General features: G+C 43.5%; 1 protein-coding gene across 1 annotated transcript in view; it reads right to left on the minus strand.

Annotated features, from left to right (window-relative positions):
- GRM8 (glutamate metabotropic receptor 8) overlaps positions 1-14882 on the minus strand; it is a 339948-nt gene extending 325066 nt beyond the window's left edge. The window contains 2 exon segments of the mRNA XM_054173798.1: positions 6790-7634; positions 14629-14882. Of these exon segments, the coding sequence (XP_054029773.1) occupies positions 6790-7299 (510 nt within the window). The 5' untranslated portion in view covers positions 7300-7634; positions 14629-14882.
- Positions 14883-17291: the final 2409 nt, after the last annotated feature.

Genomic DNA, 17291 nt, shown 5'->3' on the forward strand with positions numbered 1-17291 from the left:
ATACTAAAACACTGAAGAAGCATCAATGCTACAGCATCCTTTCAGTGTGATGTAGGAGCAGAGGAGCTCTGTCCTGAGAAACCAACAGTGACATCTACATTGGTAAATCACATAATTTCAGCACACACCCCTCAGCAACAGTATTAGACTGACAGGACAGTCCATAACTCAGCCACAACCTGCGCCAGCTAAGTCTCCCAATTTCCAGACAGGCTTCAGAAGTCAGAATGGGTCAGGAATCATTCTCTCCCAGTAATTTGCATGCAGGACCATGATCTCGGGGAATGAAAGGAGTTTGTGATACAGGAGTGGGTTGTCTGTGTCAGCTGACCTTGCTGCCAGAGAACTTAGGCCAGGTACATTTTGTTTACTGGCAGAGACATAAGAAGACACAAGATCTCTAAAAAAGCCACTGCAGAGTTTGTGTTTCTGTGTGTAGGTGACCTCTTCATGCGTGTAAATATCTAAAGGGTGGAGGCCACTCTGGAGCATCTGTCGTGCACAAAGAACCCTACAATAGTGGTAGGAACTCAGCAAAAAGTCAGCAATGAAAGGGTGAAATAATTCTCTCCACATACGCAGTTTTCTTCCTGTGCAGGAAAGATGTGTATGTGTGTGTGTGTGTGTGCGCACGCACATATATATCCCCAACTGCCCTGGGGAAAGTAGAAAGAAAATCAGACCATTGGTCTTTAATAGCTATGCTCTCTTTATAAAGTGCTCACATACTGTGGTTATGGAATGACATAAAAACCTCAACATTTTAAACAGCTTCAGCCTGCCTGCAAAAACAGAGGAGACATCTGAAACCATTTAACAAACATTAATCAAGCATCCAATTTTTCTTGTGAAATAGCTAAATACAAGCAAATCAAATTACAAAAGATAAACACAAAATGGTCAAGAGATGTTTCTCAAACCTCACAGCAAACAGTGACAAACATGGAAAATAATACATAAAACGAGCTTGCCCCTTTGCTATAACCATTAGCTATAGCTTCATCCAGGAATGGGAAAAGACTACAAATATTAAATCTTTAGAGGAATATTTGAGGAACTAATATACTGTAAAACACTAAATGAGTGCATCAAGTTGCTTTTGTGCTCTCTTGCCTTAAGCAGCTTAGCACAAATAAAATTTGATGCTAATCACTCCTAGCAGTTTTCACAGAAACTGAAAATCTATTACTTCCTCTAGCTGCAACTAAAAATTTTCCCAGCTGTTTCATTACTGATACTTGAAAAGTATCAGTCATACCTATAATTTTATCTTGGTGTCGGCCTGGTGATCGCCTCTCTTGACCATAACACATTTAACCTAGTAGTGACAGAAAATCATGGCTGAATTAAAAGGGTTTTTCACATAATCAAGTGTCATGGAAATAAAGAGATATGAATCTTGGGTTTATGCAAAAGAAGCTGAATTACAGGGGGGGGAAATGAATTATTATAATGGTATTTTCAGCCAAGACAAGACGCTCAGGCACTAAACAGATTATGTGCTTGCAATAAGCTACAAAAAAAACACTGTAAAATTAAAAGAGATGTATTGGCAGTGGATTCCTTTTATAATTAAAAATGATTCAGAAAGTAAAAATATTATCTAAGACAAAGGTAAAACAAATCTGTTCATCTTAAGAGCTGATTTCAAAATGTTTCAGTCATCTTCTCCCTACTAACAACAATTTTTCTTCACACTTCACCCAAGATTTTCCACATATGTTTTAACCACCAGAAAGAAATCATCCTATTTCTTATCTCAAATTGTACACAGCAGAAAATATTATTGACAAATGTAGCATGACACATTGAACAGAAAATGTATATGATTTCATCAGTGTAGCACATTTTGTATTAATGAAGGCAAATATGTCAGGTAAAATTCTTAACCCTGTTCTTTACTTCTTATAAAGACTATGGCAAAAGCACTTCAAATGTGGAAAGGCTCTGCAGTCAGACAGGGAACAGACTGACTCCTGCATAGCCTCTGAAGTCAGTAATGCTCATGAGGTGCAAAAATATCCATAGGCATAGAGTAAGGATCGGGATCTGTGTATGGTTTCGGGTTGTCTCACAGAAGTATGTACATAGTCTCTGAAATTATGTGGTAAAATATTATTACATTTGATTTACATCATATTCCCTTCAATCAAGCAATGCACTCCATAGCCGCAATTAAATACATAGCCCTCTATTTATGAAGTTCAATGAGGTACAATGGTAATTCTCTCATTTCTGGGAAGCTTGTCTCCTGTTTTGTACAGGTCTGGAACACAAGATAGCAAAAGCATCAAAAGGCAGGCAAACAAAAAGAACTGCAACTGATCCTAAAAAAAGCATCATCCAGGTACAGCCCTGGTACCCACACAAGGCTATCAGCCAAAGAGATACAATGAAAACCAAAATGAAGCAAGGAAACAAAACACTAAGGGATCTAACATATTCACCTCTAAATTCACTGAAAAAATTATCCCTTGCATTTTGGATGGTTGTAATAATGTTGGAAGTGTAACTTCACAGTGTCATTTGTACTTCTAATTCTGAAAAAGTAATGTGTATGAAATGTATAAGGCAAATGTGCATGAAGTCAATATTAGTCCCTCCAGACAGCAGCTATTAAAGTGGATTATAGTGGTGCAGCAAGAAGGGAATTTAACCAAAAAGAGGAAATAAGACATTTAGTCTTAGGAAAAGAGGAGAAAACAGAAGGCAAGGCAAGACATGGCAAAAGGCAAGGCAATGAATAAAACTGCTGATGAATATTTTGGCTTTATATGCATGTGCATAAATATATACATAAAAGCTTAAGATCACAAGCCACCGAACATGCTGCCCACCCATCTCAATTTCCATGCAGTCATCCATAGGCTGCTCCTAGTGTGACACTGGCTGTGATGTGTGAACGTGACAGATGGAATGTACCAAGAAGTTCAGAAATATTGTGAGGTCTTTGGATGGGACACTAGCATAAACAAATGTCTCTCTTTTTGCCATAGATTTTAACCATTGACATGAGCTATTCAGACATTAAACAAATATAACTTCGAATATAGGCAGCATAATACGTGAAGTGAGTTAAATCATAGAGTCTCTTGTTTCCTACAGGCAAGCATGGGCCAGTCTCTTTCCTTTTTTCTGGTGAACCAGAAGCTGGTCTTGGGTGTCTGTTTTTTCAGCCTGGAAATCCTGCTGCCAAATTGTTTTCTGGTCAGCTGGTAGGATCTGTTGGGGGTTGGCTGTCTCCTTAGCCAGCTCTTACTGTCACAAAGGCAATATTTCTACTGATTTGATCAGTCAAAATCTTGTTTTTACACCTTTCCTTGGATTTGCCTCACTGAAATTTTGGCTTCCTGTAGGGTGCTTAGGCATGGCCAGGTGATACCCTTTAAATGCTTTGTGTGAGGCTCATAAGCATCTTTCGGGACATCACTGAACTGTTGGTTTAACCAGGTTACAGAGAGATCTGTATTGTTCTCATTCAGATGAGGCTGTATTGCTGGCCCCTCAGCTCCTACCTCAATTTCCTTTGTGAAACATCTCCTTCTTAACATCTTCTGATAAAAGCAACTTAAAACGATGAGCCAGCAATTTCAAGTGGGGACAATCTGTCCTAACACTCATAAAGAACTGTTTGAGGGGCTAGCTACTGTGTTACTACCTAGCACAATCATTCTGTGCTTGCCTCTGAAGGTCTTCCATTGTATTTGCAGCCTGACAATCTCCAAGTTCTGATAGCTTCATGAGCAACTGTTCCAAACAACCTTTTTGGCATCAAGCACCAGCGGGACATAAAGTGAGAAGAGTAAAACAGCACCACTTTGAAACAGTTAATTCTTTGAACAAGTGTTTCCCACTTTGAAAGTGCCTCTGAAAGGTCTAAAATCATCAACAGGTGACATTTAGGCTGTGCTAATTTCCATTTTAATGTCTTGGACCTACCAAAGGTAATATCTAAAAAGACCCCACTTGCTAAGCAGTGGTGCACCTGGAAATTCACAAAAAGAGAAAGAATTCAAGGTGATCCATTTGACCAGGAAAAAGGGTATAGACAAAGGTTATTTTCTGTGGTACTCTCCCTCTCCTCAGATAACTTAAGATAACAGAAGAGCATGACTATCAATCAGTTTATGCTATCCACCAGATCATCAGACAAAACTATTGACCTGTATGTTTTATGCTGTAAAATCAATAAAAGAAAGGGGGGAAATGGCAAGAAAAAGAAGAATAGCAGCATAAAATTCCAAACTGCTGAGCATAATATTTCTCAGGCTATCTTTGTGTATTCATGTTGAGTGATGTAACGTACTTCTTACAATTTCATCACAGATTAAAATTTCACTGAATAACAATGTTCTCAACAAAAAAATAGATAGTCCTGACATATAGGAACTTCAGAGCATATATTAAGCAATACTGAACTTCAAATTGCAGGTTCAATTTGCTGAACAGTACTGTTAGACAGAAATATGAATGAATCACACTCATCCTTGATACAGTGTAAACAGACATTTGCATGACAATGATCAATGTCTTCAGTTAAAGTACAGGCACTTACACCAGCTGAGTGCCCAGTCTTGACACATACCAAGATACAGCAAACAATTTCATACCTGGAGCCTTTATGAGCACGGACCAAGATCCTGGACACCACAGAGCCATGGGGATGCAACAGTTGAGAACTTTAGCCCATGTCTTTGGTCTGAATGCAACCCACACTAGATTACTCTTCTGTACTCCTGGCAAATGACCCTCAGCTTCCTAATTCCCTTGACTACAACCGTTGTGAATGGTTTCTACATTGCTGCTAAGGGCTTTACCCAGAAGCCTCATGCAGAGATAACAGGTTTGCTTCTGAGAGGAAGGTGTAAAAACAGACTTCAGATGCAGGTCCAACATCAGACACTGAAGGGTATAATTTTTCATTTTTTTTACATTAGTAAGAATATTTGTGTAAGATCTATAATTAAAACCAAAAGAGATGTCTCCTCCTTTTGCCAGCAGCTGTGTTACATCAATTAAATGGGTAAATAAGATCTTTCCCCAGAGGGAGTATCACGTGACCCTCTATTGATTAAGACTGCAGTAGAACGTTATTTGCAATCTTATTGCATAATGGAAATCAGGAGGTAGCTGTCATGGTTTCAGAAGACAAATTGCCGCTATCTTAGACAATTCATAGGCCTCTTCTTGCTGCTCTTAATTCACAGTTAATGCATGTCTTACAAGGCTTAGTTTCTTAAATCAGTCTACCGCACTATATTCAACTCAAAACTGGGTGTAAGTCATAGTCTACGTGGCCCTGCATTATGATGGGTAACAAAGTGACCCTTTCATCTATCATTATTTCAGAACCATGCATTATTTAACAGGGTAACACAACTTTTTTTAAAAGTCTGTGATATTAAAAATAGACACCTCCTGCAACATGGATGATTGCTCCAAGGAAAGACAAGTCTGCCCTCCCCCCCCCCCCAAGTCCAGCTCTCCATAAAGAGTGTTAAAAATACTTAGCTCTTAGCTCTGTTTGTGTACTCAATTTTTGCAAATTACACATATGGCTGGAACAAGTCCACTACTGTCAAACCTGTGCAGGAAATGCAGCTAGGGATCAGTTTTGAGGTTGCAGTGAACATATGACCACATGCCAGCAGGCACCCTGGCCCACCACTGAACTGCAAATCCATCATCATGCCTTTTATAAGAGAACCAGAGGGAAGGGTAAAAATCTATACTAAAAGACTGAAACACACTTTGCAGATTTGAGAAACCTTCCAAAACACACCAATCTTTCCTTACTTCTAATCAATCTCTCAGTTACAGCAATTAGAAAACAAGTGCAACACTCTGCAAAACATGTAACACCAATATTAAGCATTACTTAAGCATAACTCCTCCACCAAGGTCAAAGATATGGTCTTTAAGTGGTCTTCAGTAGTTGTGAACTTGTAGGACATAAGGTAAGACTTCAGAATGAGTCTGAGTAACTGTTGGTGGCAGGACAGTAACCAATTCAGACAAAAAATTAGTCATTCTGTGAGTAGAATGAAGTAGGAAAACCTTACCATCATCTGTTTGCTATTGCACAGGATTAAAAATTAAATGTCTACTGTCTGATCTGTTGATTGATTAGAATGCATTCATCTTCTCATCTAACTTAGCAAGTTCACAAAGTGGCAGGTTTACTTTTCCGTTATGCAGAATGCCAAAGCTTAATAAAGTACATGGAAGGAAATGCCAGGAGAACTTTTATCCAAAAGCAAACTCTCTCAAAATGATAATAAAGTCAAGGGGGAAAAAAATGTGGAGGAGGTTAAGATTTCTAGGAAGTCAAAGATACTTCAGTACACTTCATTTGGCTAGACATGCACACCAATTCCACTAGATTATTACTGGCATATCTGAAATTATCTGGTCCTCTTATGAATGAATTTGTGTTTAAACCTTGTATTTCATACTCCTGGGAATTTGGGAAATCAATCTCAACCTAGTCTTCATGAGCATGAACACTCCTTATGGAGCAAGTGTGAGTAGCAAAAAAAATAAGGATAGAAATCCCTAAAGAATTAAAATGTGCTTTGGTTGGACAGAATTTCAAAAGAAGCATTTTGCTTCTTAAATTAGGGTCCGCAATCATTGCCATTTTTTTTCTTTGCTTTGAAAGGGCAAACCAGTAATTTCAGATTTCTGACCCTGAAAAAGTCCTTTCTCTTTTGAAGATAATACAACACAATCACCTCACTCACTTCATTGTGCTTGAAATTTAAAAGAAAGACACAAAATGTTCCTTACCTTAAAAAGTCTTAAAATATTTGCAACCATAATGGACACAGAACTTGCTGCAGCACCTATCACACCAGATATCTTGTCTGGCTTAGCAAAAATAGGTGGGTCACCATTAGCACACTTCACATCTGAACCATCTTTTTCTATCAAGGCTTGCACAAACGTTAAGGACTGCTCCAATGCATAAGTGTCCCTGGAACACGTGTCAAGAATCCGGACACCTAAGGTGATATTGGCAAGAAGATCGGGGTCTTTATTAATCTGATCAACCGCATACAGCATTGCTTCTAGTCTGTGGATCCCTTTCTCCTTCTTCAGCTCCCCACAAGGCACCCCTCTATCCCCTTTTGCATGGACAGGGAACAGACCTCCCAAAATGATGTCCCCATCCAGTCGGATAGAATGGGCATATTCCTGGCCATGAGTTCTTTGCATCAGGGTAAGTATCCAGTAGAATTTGGCTGTTAACAGAAAGAAACAATGGCAGGAAACTAATCGTTTTCCTTCGTATACCATTTTCTCTGAAGACGTTGTTGCTATCCAGTATCCAGATTTTTTTCTTGCTAGAGGATGAGTTTGACCATTTGAAGTTGCACTTTCTGGAGGCTACCATCGGTGCCTAGTAAGTAATATAGAACCATGCGGTAGGTAGAAAAAGGATCTCAGCAGAAGTACATAAAATGTGTTTTACAAAACGTGTCCACTGACGTCATGTGTTGATGAGCTTTTCTGAGAGGGGGTTTGCAATTGCTCTTAATTGATGGTGAAGTGTAGGTTACTATGTCTGTCCTTATGCTATGAGGAGGTCAGTAGCTTATGTCCTTGTATTTTGTCCTGCAGTTGAAGTACTTCTGGGGGGATAAAAAAAAAAAAAAAAAAAAAAAAAAGAAAGAAAAAGAGAAAAAAACAAGTCAGAAATACCATTTGGTTCAGTAGTTTTATATCTGTCCCACAGTGCATTTACTTTTGAATAGGAGTTACAACGTCTAGGCTTTTCTTTCAATATTCTATAAGGGAGTACTTCTTGGCCTTCTGTGAATTTGAACACCTAGCTGCACTGTACTACAAGCCAGGAAACTGATCACAGCAAAAGCCAAATCAGGGGAACTAAACTTAGCTTGGTGTTCAGATTCTGACCAGTAATTTGTATTTACCTTCACACTGCATGACACCCAAAAGCAGATCTTATCTGTAACATATTGTATTTTCTGTTTTGCTGTATCACTCTGCTCCAGCCTACAGCAGTACAATAACCACTTGCACTCACACTTGTGGAGAGGTTCCATTTATGACAATGGAGTAATCAGGGCTCCTGAATTTAAGTACGCTCTTCAGCTGCTGCAGTACAAGCACATTCAATTCATTTGGATATTAAACTGATTATTGCTCCAGTGGAATTCACTTTTTTTCCTGGGCTTACTATATATCTAAAAAGCCTTCCAGATAATTTCTAATACTAAATTACTTTCATGAAAAGGTAGCTGATTTCTTTAAGCAAAAAGAGCACAATATATTATATTAGGAAACCAGCTGAACATCCATTACTCCTTTTCCAACATTTTACTTGAGTTGAGGTCCAACATTAACAAGGTCTCTTTTCTCTGCTTACAGTTGAACCACATCAAATAGGAACAATATTGTGCCACCACTGGCATCTGGAGAAGTCCCACGGATTTTAACAAGATCAGGATTTCAGCCTACATATATAAACACCAAACTGACTGTTCAGCCTACATACATAAACACCTCACTGACTGTTATAAATATCTCCAAATCACCCCTACTTTACTCAAGTAAATGTCATTTATTTATTTCAATATTTATCAAAATTACACATGCCTGAATAAATTTTTAGGCCTCTCAGGGAAAGAGAGGAAGAATTAATTTTACCTAATACTAGATAGGCACACAGTGGGCCAGTCTCTCAAGGCACCTGTTATAAGCTATGGAGAGTAATGGATATCCTAAGGTGAAATTCGCCTGATCTTTTACATTTAAAAAGGATTTTTTTGTTATGAAATTGACCTCAATGAACTACCTCACTGCTTATACAGAACACCCAGGCAACAAGATCATCTGTAGATAAATACTTTGTCCCTAGTGATCTGACTGGTTCATACCAAAAATATGATCAAATTAGAAGATAATCATAGACAAAATTAGAGGCACTTAGAGACAACTATGCTTATGATTTATTTTCCACGAGATTTTTATATACTATGTGTTAACAAAACTCAAAATGTGGTTTGAAAACGCTTTGAAATTATCATACTCTTACACATCTGTTGTTGCATTTTTCCCCAAATAATACTATTAATCTCACAAAACTTGAAGGAGACTTTTTAAATACTGTCTATATGATGACCTAAGAAAAAGATTCACAGTGGAAAGTCTTCTATTGAATGTAAAAGTATCTCACCATGATTTGGTAACAGACCAATGACTTGTAAATGAAACAGGTTTGATGGGTGTGAAATTGGGAACATCAGCACAAAGGAATTGTAGTGCCTTTTAACATTTAGTTTTGCTTGTATTTGGCTCAAGGTTGAATCTAAATGGAACAAAGTCTGTGATCTTTTATGTAATAAGCCCATCACTCACCTTTGGTTCCTTCTGGACAGATTGTTCACAGAATCACAGAATTGTCAGGGTTGGAAGAGACCTCAAGGATCATTTACTTCCAAAACCCCCTGCCATGGCCAGAGACACTTTCCACTAGATCAGGTTGCCCAGAGCCACATCCAACCTGGCCTTAAAAACATCCAGAGATGGGGCTTCAACCGCCTTCCTGGGAGACCTGTTCCAATGTCTCACCACCCTTATGGTGATGAACTTCTTTCTAACATCTAATCTAAATCTACCCTCCTCTAGATGGATCCATACACAACTGCCCAGGCTTTGGCCCCATGAGCTGACTCAGACTGTCACAAACAGAGGAACTTGACTACCACCACTGTGTGAGCTGATCCAGCCCCGTGACATATTTCTTACATGATCCAGGCTATAGAGAAAAAGATTATATGAACTACTAACTAGCCACAACCATCTGTTTTCTCGATTGCCTTAGCAGAAAAACACAACTAAAGGTTCAAAACAGTAAAGAGTAGAAGTTGTAGCTACACCTAAAATAGACACAGAAGCAATATACTTTCTGGTTCCACAATGAACAACCAATGCATTAGTCTATGCATGCATATACAACCCACACAGGGAACAATTCGCTGATGGAATAAAAGGTAAGACTATTCTTATTTAGCACTGTATGGAGAACAAGAAAGAACCACTGAAAAAAAGTGAAAACATTCATTAAAAAAAGAAATGCTGCTTTTTCTCTTTCTCTGCCTCAGGTCAATTCCTTACAGCCAAAGAATACCCATAAATTAAATCAACTGTCAGTCTTGGGACAAACAAATAGTGATGAATTCAGCTACTGCAACCCAAATTCCACCAACAGTGGAGAAGCTACAGTGAGCCAAATATCTTCAGTCCAATACTTTATCTGGAACTGAAAGTCAAATGAATTGATAATAAGCATTTTAAAACATTATAGTCTACACAAGCATTAATTGCTCTGCCTCAGCCTGCATGTTTTCCTGAAAAAGTATGTTTCTCTGCTGCAAGTGTCCACAGCTTGTCTATAAAACAGAAATAAAAATTTAAAATGTTCTTTTTAAAAATTTAAGACCTTTTAGTCTTTTTTTTTGTTACCTAAGAAATAAAAGCTTCCATTATACTGCCTAACTTATTCATGCCACACTGCTTTTCATATATTGATTAATACTAACTTTTAGAGAATGTTGTAAGCCTGTGTAGCTAAGCATAAAGCATCTGATCTAAATGAAATCCATTTTCATCAATGAATTTTAGTGAAAAAGCATGGGCCTCTGGGCTACAAAGCTTGAATGAATTTTCCTCATATAAAGAGATTTCATTTGAAGTAAAATGCTGGCCTTTTCCAATTGACCATAAAAGTCTGAATTAAGGCAAATATATTCTCAAGTTACCAGGTTCCCCACTGTGGTAGTTGGTGTTCACTAGAAACATGCCTTCAGAGAAGAAATTCACACATTTCCCCAGCAGAGTCCAAGAGTAAGTGCACCACAAAGCCTCCCTCCAGTCACCTTGGAATATATGCTTCTCTTGGATTTAATTCATTAAAAATATCTGGCATTATCAGAACATATTGCTATTTTTAAAGTCAGTATTTCAGCACAAACCTCCACTTGTTCTGCTAGAATATATATTTATTTTTAAACCTAAGGAGGCGGAATACTGCAAGACAGGGGACATGGAAATTTCTGCATGTAGTGTCTGGTTCTGAAATTACTTCCTTCATAAAATCATTCATCTTTATCAGCTATTTGGTACTCAGGGTTGGTAATTTGGTACAACATTGCCCAAGTCAGTACATCAGCACCTGCCTGAACCAGAGCCTGTTCCAACCACAGACTCACTGCTCTGAGAGATCAGCTTATTACAGGAGTTCTTTATGTTAATGAACAGGTCTAAATAACAAGGCGAGAGTGACAGATAAATACTTTCATAAATACAGACAATTTCTCTACTTCAGTAACAAGGCTCCTGAAAAAGCCATCTTCAGCTGGCACTGAAGTCACATCTGAAATCATATAGAAAGATCCAGGAAGTATCTCCTCCTGGAAATAGGGTTTTTTTAATCTCACAGACAGCTGTAGGAACAAGGACTACTTTCTGCAGCATTAGCAGGAAAATGTGTTCCCTGAACTTTGTGGAACATGTCTTAATTGACATTGCCAGTCAGACACACACAACCCCTTTACTGTGGGACAAGAAAAGCTGTTTAGCAGGAGGAACAAGTGTTTCAAATTTTGTTTGAGGTCAAAAATTCATTTGCCACTCCATTTGAAGTGCAGTTGGAACTCTGCTAAAATAAAATAAATATTCTGTGAACTAGGAAAGGAGGAATTCTAGGGTGAAAACCCATTTCTACTTTGACAAAATGTCAGATTGCCCAGTCAGTGCAAAACTATATGGTTTTACTGAATGAAACCAAAACAACAGCATCTTCCATTATGGAACTCTGTAGAGAAAAAAAATGCAAAAATGTGGGTTTTTTTACTTTTTATGACTGACATGTAGCTTCTGAACTATCAAGTCAGAATTATCTTGCTAATGTTCATTTTAGTGTTCACAAAAGTTGTCTCTTCCTCCTGCACAGCACTCTGCAATGAACAAACAGCTAAATCTCCACACAGAGCATCTAAAGAGTTGCCACCTGCATACAGTAACCTGACACATAGAGAAGATTAATGGGTTTTGCTGACAACAGAAGGGAATTTGGAAAAACCTTTGGCTTTGACATCACAACTCTTAACTTGCAGGAGAATTCTTCACTGATGTAAGTAGTCTTATCTACCTCGACTCCTCTGTAATAATTTGTTGTGCCTCTGCCACAGACATAACCTTTACACAATAATCAGGACTTCAAGGCGAATCACCCTTAGCATCTTGTTTACAGGAACTGTTTCTTTCTAGTGTGCTGTACTAGTACACAGAGTCTTACTTCTACCCTTCCAATTCTCTCCCCCATCCCAGGGGAGCGAGCCAGCAGCTGTGTAGTGTTAGCTGCCAACTGGGGTTGAACCTGCCTTCACTTTCTACCCTGCCAATACCTATTTTCCTAACAAGCTACCCTGCTAAAATTGAGCATAGGTCCTTCTGTCAGGGGGAAGACTAAGAGGAGGCTTCCTTTTTAAAAAGGAAACAGCATCAGGTATTTTCCTCTGCCTTTGCGTGGTCTTGCAGTATCATTAACACCTTTAGAGTTGGTTTCACCTCTGGTCTGACAAGTGATGCTCAAGGAGATTTTGCCAGCCAGCCTAGGAGAGCTTTCTCTGTTGTTTTTGTTTTCATTTTACCCTCTTCCCACCAGACTCTCGCTCCCCCGCGGGCACAGCTGGGTTCAGAGCAGGCGCTAGTAGCGCAGCCCAGTGCTCTGCGACTGGGTTCTTCTCTTGAGGAGAGCAGCCGCCTGCAGAAATCGTCCCGGGACATGCCCAGGAAATCCCCCGTGTCCGAGCCCGCTGGCGGCCCTGCCGCCTGCCCGCGGCCCTCGGGCACCCAGGTCGTGGCGGCCGGTCGTCGCTTCGTGCGCCGCTGCATCCCGCGATACCCCGCGCATCTTGTCCAGCACTGCGCACCCCACCCAGCACTCTGCGCACCGCACCCCGCTTATCTCGCACAGCATCCCGCACAGCACTCCGCACCTCACCTCGCACTGTGCCCTGCACATCACACGGTTCTGCCCATCCCCACCCCCCGGGCTGGCTCCGCCGCACACTGCCGGGAGCAAGTAGCCTGCCACGCACCGGCTTTCCGTGCGGCTCCTCCATGCTCTGCCGGCTGACCTTCGGCTCCTAATGTATGCCGGCACCTTTTTCGGGCTGAGGAAAGGCTAACGCAGGCCGCCCGGCCCCGCCTGGCGGAGGGGCTGGGGGAGCGCCCCCGGGGCTGGTGGAGCCGCCTCTGCCCGCGCACCTCCGCGACCATCGCCCATCACCGCGGCATTTCTCCCTTGAAGGGAGCCCCCTGTTGTTCTCCACTTTACTTAGCCGAGCTATTTATTTTTCCATTCTCTTCCCAGGCTCATCCGTACCCCAGCTGGCGTCTGTTACTGAGGAATTCCAGCACAGCCCTGTCGCGGCTCTCCGCGGGGCCTCGCTCCTTCCAGGTAGCGGCCGTAGGACAGGTTTGAGGGGTCTCACCCCGCGGCCTTGCAGCCGAGGCGCTCTGTGCAAGGCGGGCGGCGGGCACATGCGGATCTTCCGGCTGGAGCCGAGAATCCGACAATCCCCACCGAGCCCTGATCCCCGGTCGGGAGCACCACACCTCCGCCAGCGGCGATGCAAAACCAGTCCTCGCCTTTTATTTACAGCCGCCGGTGTTTCCTTCCTCTCCTTGCGTCAACTGGCCAGCTTTGATGCGCTTCTGCTCCCCCTCGATGAAAACCTAAGTCTCTTTTAATGAATCCCCCGTCCCAGAGGTCAGAAGCTTGCAAACTCCAAAATGCCAGCACTGGATTTGCACGCACTCTGGGTTACAGATCGATTTTTATTACTTAAGTTGCGTTGGTTTGTTTGGGTTGGGTTTTTTAAGCGTTCACCTGCGAACACTTGGGATTCCCGCAATAAACATATGTCAGCGCTGGGGGATGCTGCTCCACGCCGGGGACAACTAACCCTTCACGGCAAGCCGGCACAGCTGGAAGCCCCCGGAGCTCAGCGGGATCCCCCTTGCCCTTCCCAATCCAGAGCTATAGGGGTTTCCCGAGCGGCGGCGAGAAAGCGGAGCCCACTCGTTGAGCGATGTGGTACCGGCGGGCAGCCGCCGGCAGCTCACCCGGCCCCGGAGCCGAGTGAGAAGTTGACGGCGGCGGCAAGAGCCTTCCTCCAGGGAGGCGGAAGCCGCCTCTTCCCTCCCGGCCAGGGAAACGTGAACAGGACGGCGGGAAGCACGGGGGAACCCCGGTGCCCCCACTTCCTCTCGGGAGTGGGAGAGGACGCAGCTAAGCAGGCGATCTCACTCTTCAGGAATACCGATATCTTTCCTTTTTGCTAGCCATTGAGACGGCACCGTGTCCAGTATTTCTTTCGTTGGAACTGACTGGGGGAGAATGTGGGCAATAAAAATGATAAATAATTAAAGGGGAAAAAATAAACAAACAAACAAACCGAAAGCCCTCGGGGCCACAAAACAGGCGGAGAATTGCCCAACCCAAAAACGTTAGCTGAGGTAAAACTTGCATTGTTTGTGGGCTCCTCGTTCCTTGAAATAAGAACTAAAGACGACAAACACATACACAAATACCTTGATCGAAAAGAGTTGCATATCCATGTTACTGTAGAGGCCACTGGAACTAATACACGGCGTCGATCGGGAATAGCATGAGATGATTTCTGTACAACCCTAGTCTCAAATAGCTTCCCCTCGTAGCGTCAGCTTAATATGCAGGAGCTCAGCCTGGGACAGGTATGCAGGAGAGCGATTTCAATAGCGCTGCATAACACTCGCGATTAGCCAAGCTGAACCTGCTCCGCTGTCTCCTTCCTTACTCCTCCTCCTCTCGCCAAAAAAAAAGAAAAACAAAACCCAAAAAACCCAAACACCACTGAAAAAAAAACAAACAACTTTTTGGGACCAGTGGCTTAGCCCCCGTGGCGATATCCACCCTCTGCCGCCTCGCCGCTCAATTGCAGCGGCGGACCCACGCACCGGCCCGGCCGTGCTGTTCACAACCGAGTCGGAAAACACCGCCCAGCCCCCGCCCCCCGGCCCAGCCCCTCTGCCCGCGGAACCGTCCCCGCCAGGAGCTTGGCGGCTCGCTAGACCCGGGCGCCGGCGAAAGCGATATGGCTGTGCCTGCGCTTACCTCCGCTCCGGCGGGGCGGGCAGGCAGAGCAGGGCACGGCACGGCACGGCGGGCAGGACGGGCAGGGCAGGGCAGATGGGTGACGGCGGGGTGGGCGCGGCATGGTGCGGTACTTCACTTGTAGCTGTTCTTGGTGCTGAAGACAGTGGCGCTCTCTGGCACGGTATGGTCCGGCACGGCATGGCACAGCTTCATGTGAATCCACAGTCGGCCGCAGGCTGCGACTCCGCATCCGCCAGCCTCGCCGGGGCACAGGATCTGTCAGTGGGGCAGCCCGCGGCCGGCACCGCCCTCCCCCTGCACCCCGCCTCCACCCGGGGCGCGGTGCCGGACAAATGTTTGCCGGGGGGTTTGTGAGCGGAGGACAAAATAAGAACTTGAGGCTGTCTCGGTGAGGAAACGGGGGCAAAGAGGGGGGCAAGGAGTAACATACCTGTGGGGGCTGGATCTGTTTAACGCGACCTACTCCGGGGAGAAGGGCCTCGGTCAGCATCCCGTCTTCCGCGGGCTGCGGGGTCGTGTTCTCCCTCATAGGATCGATGGCACAGGGGATGTCTCCCTACGGGTTTTGTCTCATCCCTTGTGTAGGCTTGCAGATCGGAGACCGGGTGAAGAAGCTCTCATTTATCCCTGGTACCAGGGAGGTTTCGGCAGAGCGGAGCCAGGGCCTCGCCTGAGAGTAAAGGGAACAGGGTCGGGAGTACTTTGCTGGCAGAGTCTGGAAGTTTGTTTCTTTCCTCAAAGGCACTTCCTGCCCCAGGGCCATCTCCCGCTTGCACAGGGATGTTCCTCGGCGCTCCGCCTGTAGGGCCGACCCGCCCGCCCGGGAGCGCCCAACGCAGTCTCGGTGAGAAGGTTCCACCTCGAGGGCGCTGCCCGCAACTGCACTCACGACGCTGGGCTCCGCCGGCGCGCGCATGGCTCCGCTGGGCACGGCAGGGCACAACACGATTCGTCATTGCTCAGCTCGTCTTGGCTCGACTCAGCTCAGCACAGCTTATCTCATCATGGCTTAACACAGCTGGCTCAGCCCCACTCCCCTGCAGTAGGAGAGGCAGGATGTCCAGAACGTCAGAATCCTGATACTAACCAGATCTTTTCCATCTTCCCATTATCTAAACTGCTTTCTTTAATGGAATCACAGAAACATTTATGTTGGAAAAGACCTTTAAGGTCATTGAGTCCATTGAGTCCAACTGTAAACCTGGCAGAACCAAAACCATCACTAAACCATGTCTCTATGTGCCACATCTATGTGTCTTTTAAATACTTCCAGGGATGATGTCTTCCCTTGGTATCCTATTCCAATGCTTGATAACTCTTTTGCTGAACAAATGTTTCCTAATGTCCAATCTCTACTTGAAAGAGTCCAGCATAGAGCCACAAAAATTATTAAGGAAGTGCAACATCTTCCTCATAAGGAGAATCTGAGGGAGCTGGGGCTCTTTAGTTTGAAGATGAGACTAAGGGGTGACCTCATTTATTTTTGTAAATATATAAAGGGTGAGTGCCAAGCAGATGGAGTCAGGCTCTTCTCAGTGATTCCCAACAGCAGGACAAGGGGCAATGGGTGGAAGCTGAGGCATTGGAATTTCCATGGAAACCTCAGGACAACTTTTTTTCCTGTGAGGGTGATGGAAACTGGAACAGGTTGCCCAGGGGGGGTGTGGAGTCTCCCTGACTGGAGATATTCCAAACCCACCTGGATGCATTCCTGTGTGACCTGGTATAGGTGATCCTGCTCTGGCAGGGGCGTTGGACTAGATGATGTTCTGAGGTCCCTTCCAACCCCTAACATTCTGTGATTTTATGATCAAAGCCTACCCTTCCAAAGCTTACCCTGCCACAACTTGCAGCAATTTCCTCTCATCCTGTCACTTGTTACATGGGAGAAGAGACCAACACTCACTTCACTACACCGCCTTGTTGTAGGCAATTGTAGAGAGAGATAAGGTATCCCCTGAGCCTTCTTTTCTCCAGTGTAAATAACCCCAGTTCCCTCAGCCACTCCTCATAAGATTTGTGCTCTGGACACACTCCAGCACCTCAATGTCTTTCTTGTAGTGAAGGGCCCAAAACTGAATACAGTATTCAAGGTACA

The sequence above is a fragment of the Dryobates pubescens genome, chromosome 27 (genome assembly GCF_014839835.1).
Source record: "Dryobates pubescens isolate bDryPub1 chromosome 27, bDryPub1.pri, whole genome shotgun sequence".
NCBI classification, from domain to species: Eukaryota; Metazoa; Chordata; class Aves; order Piciformes; family Picidae; genus Dryobates; species Dryobates pubescens.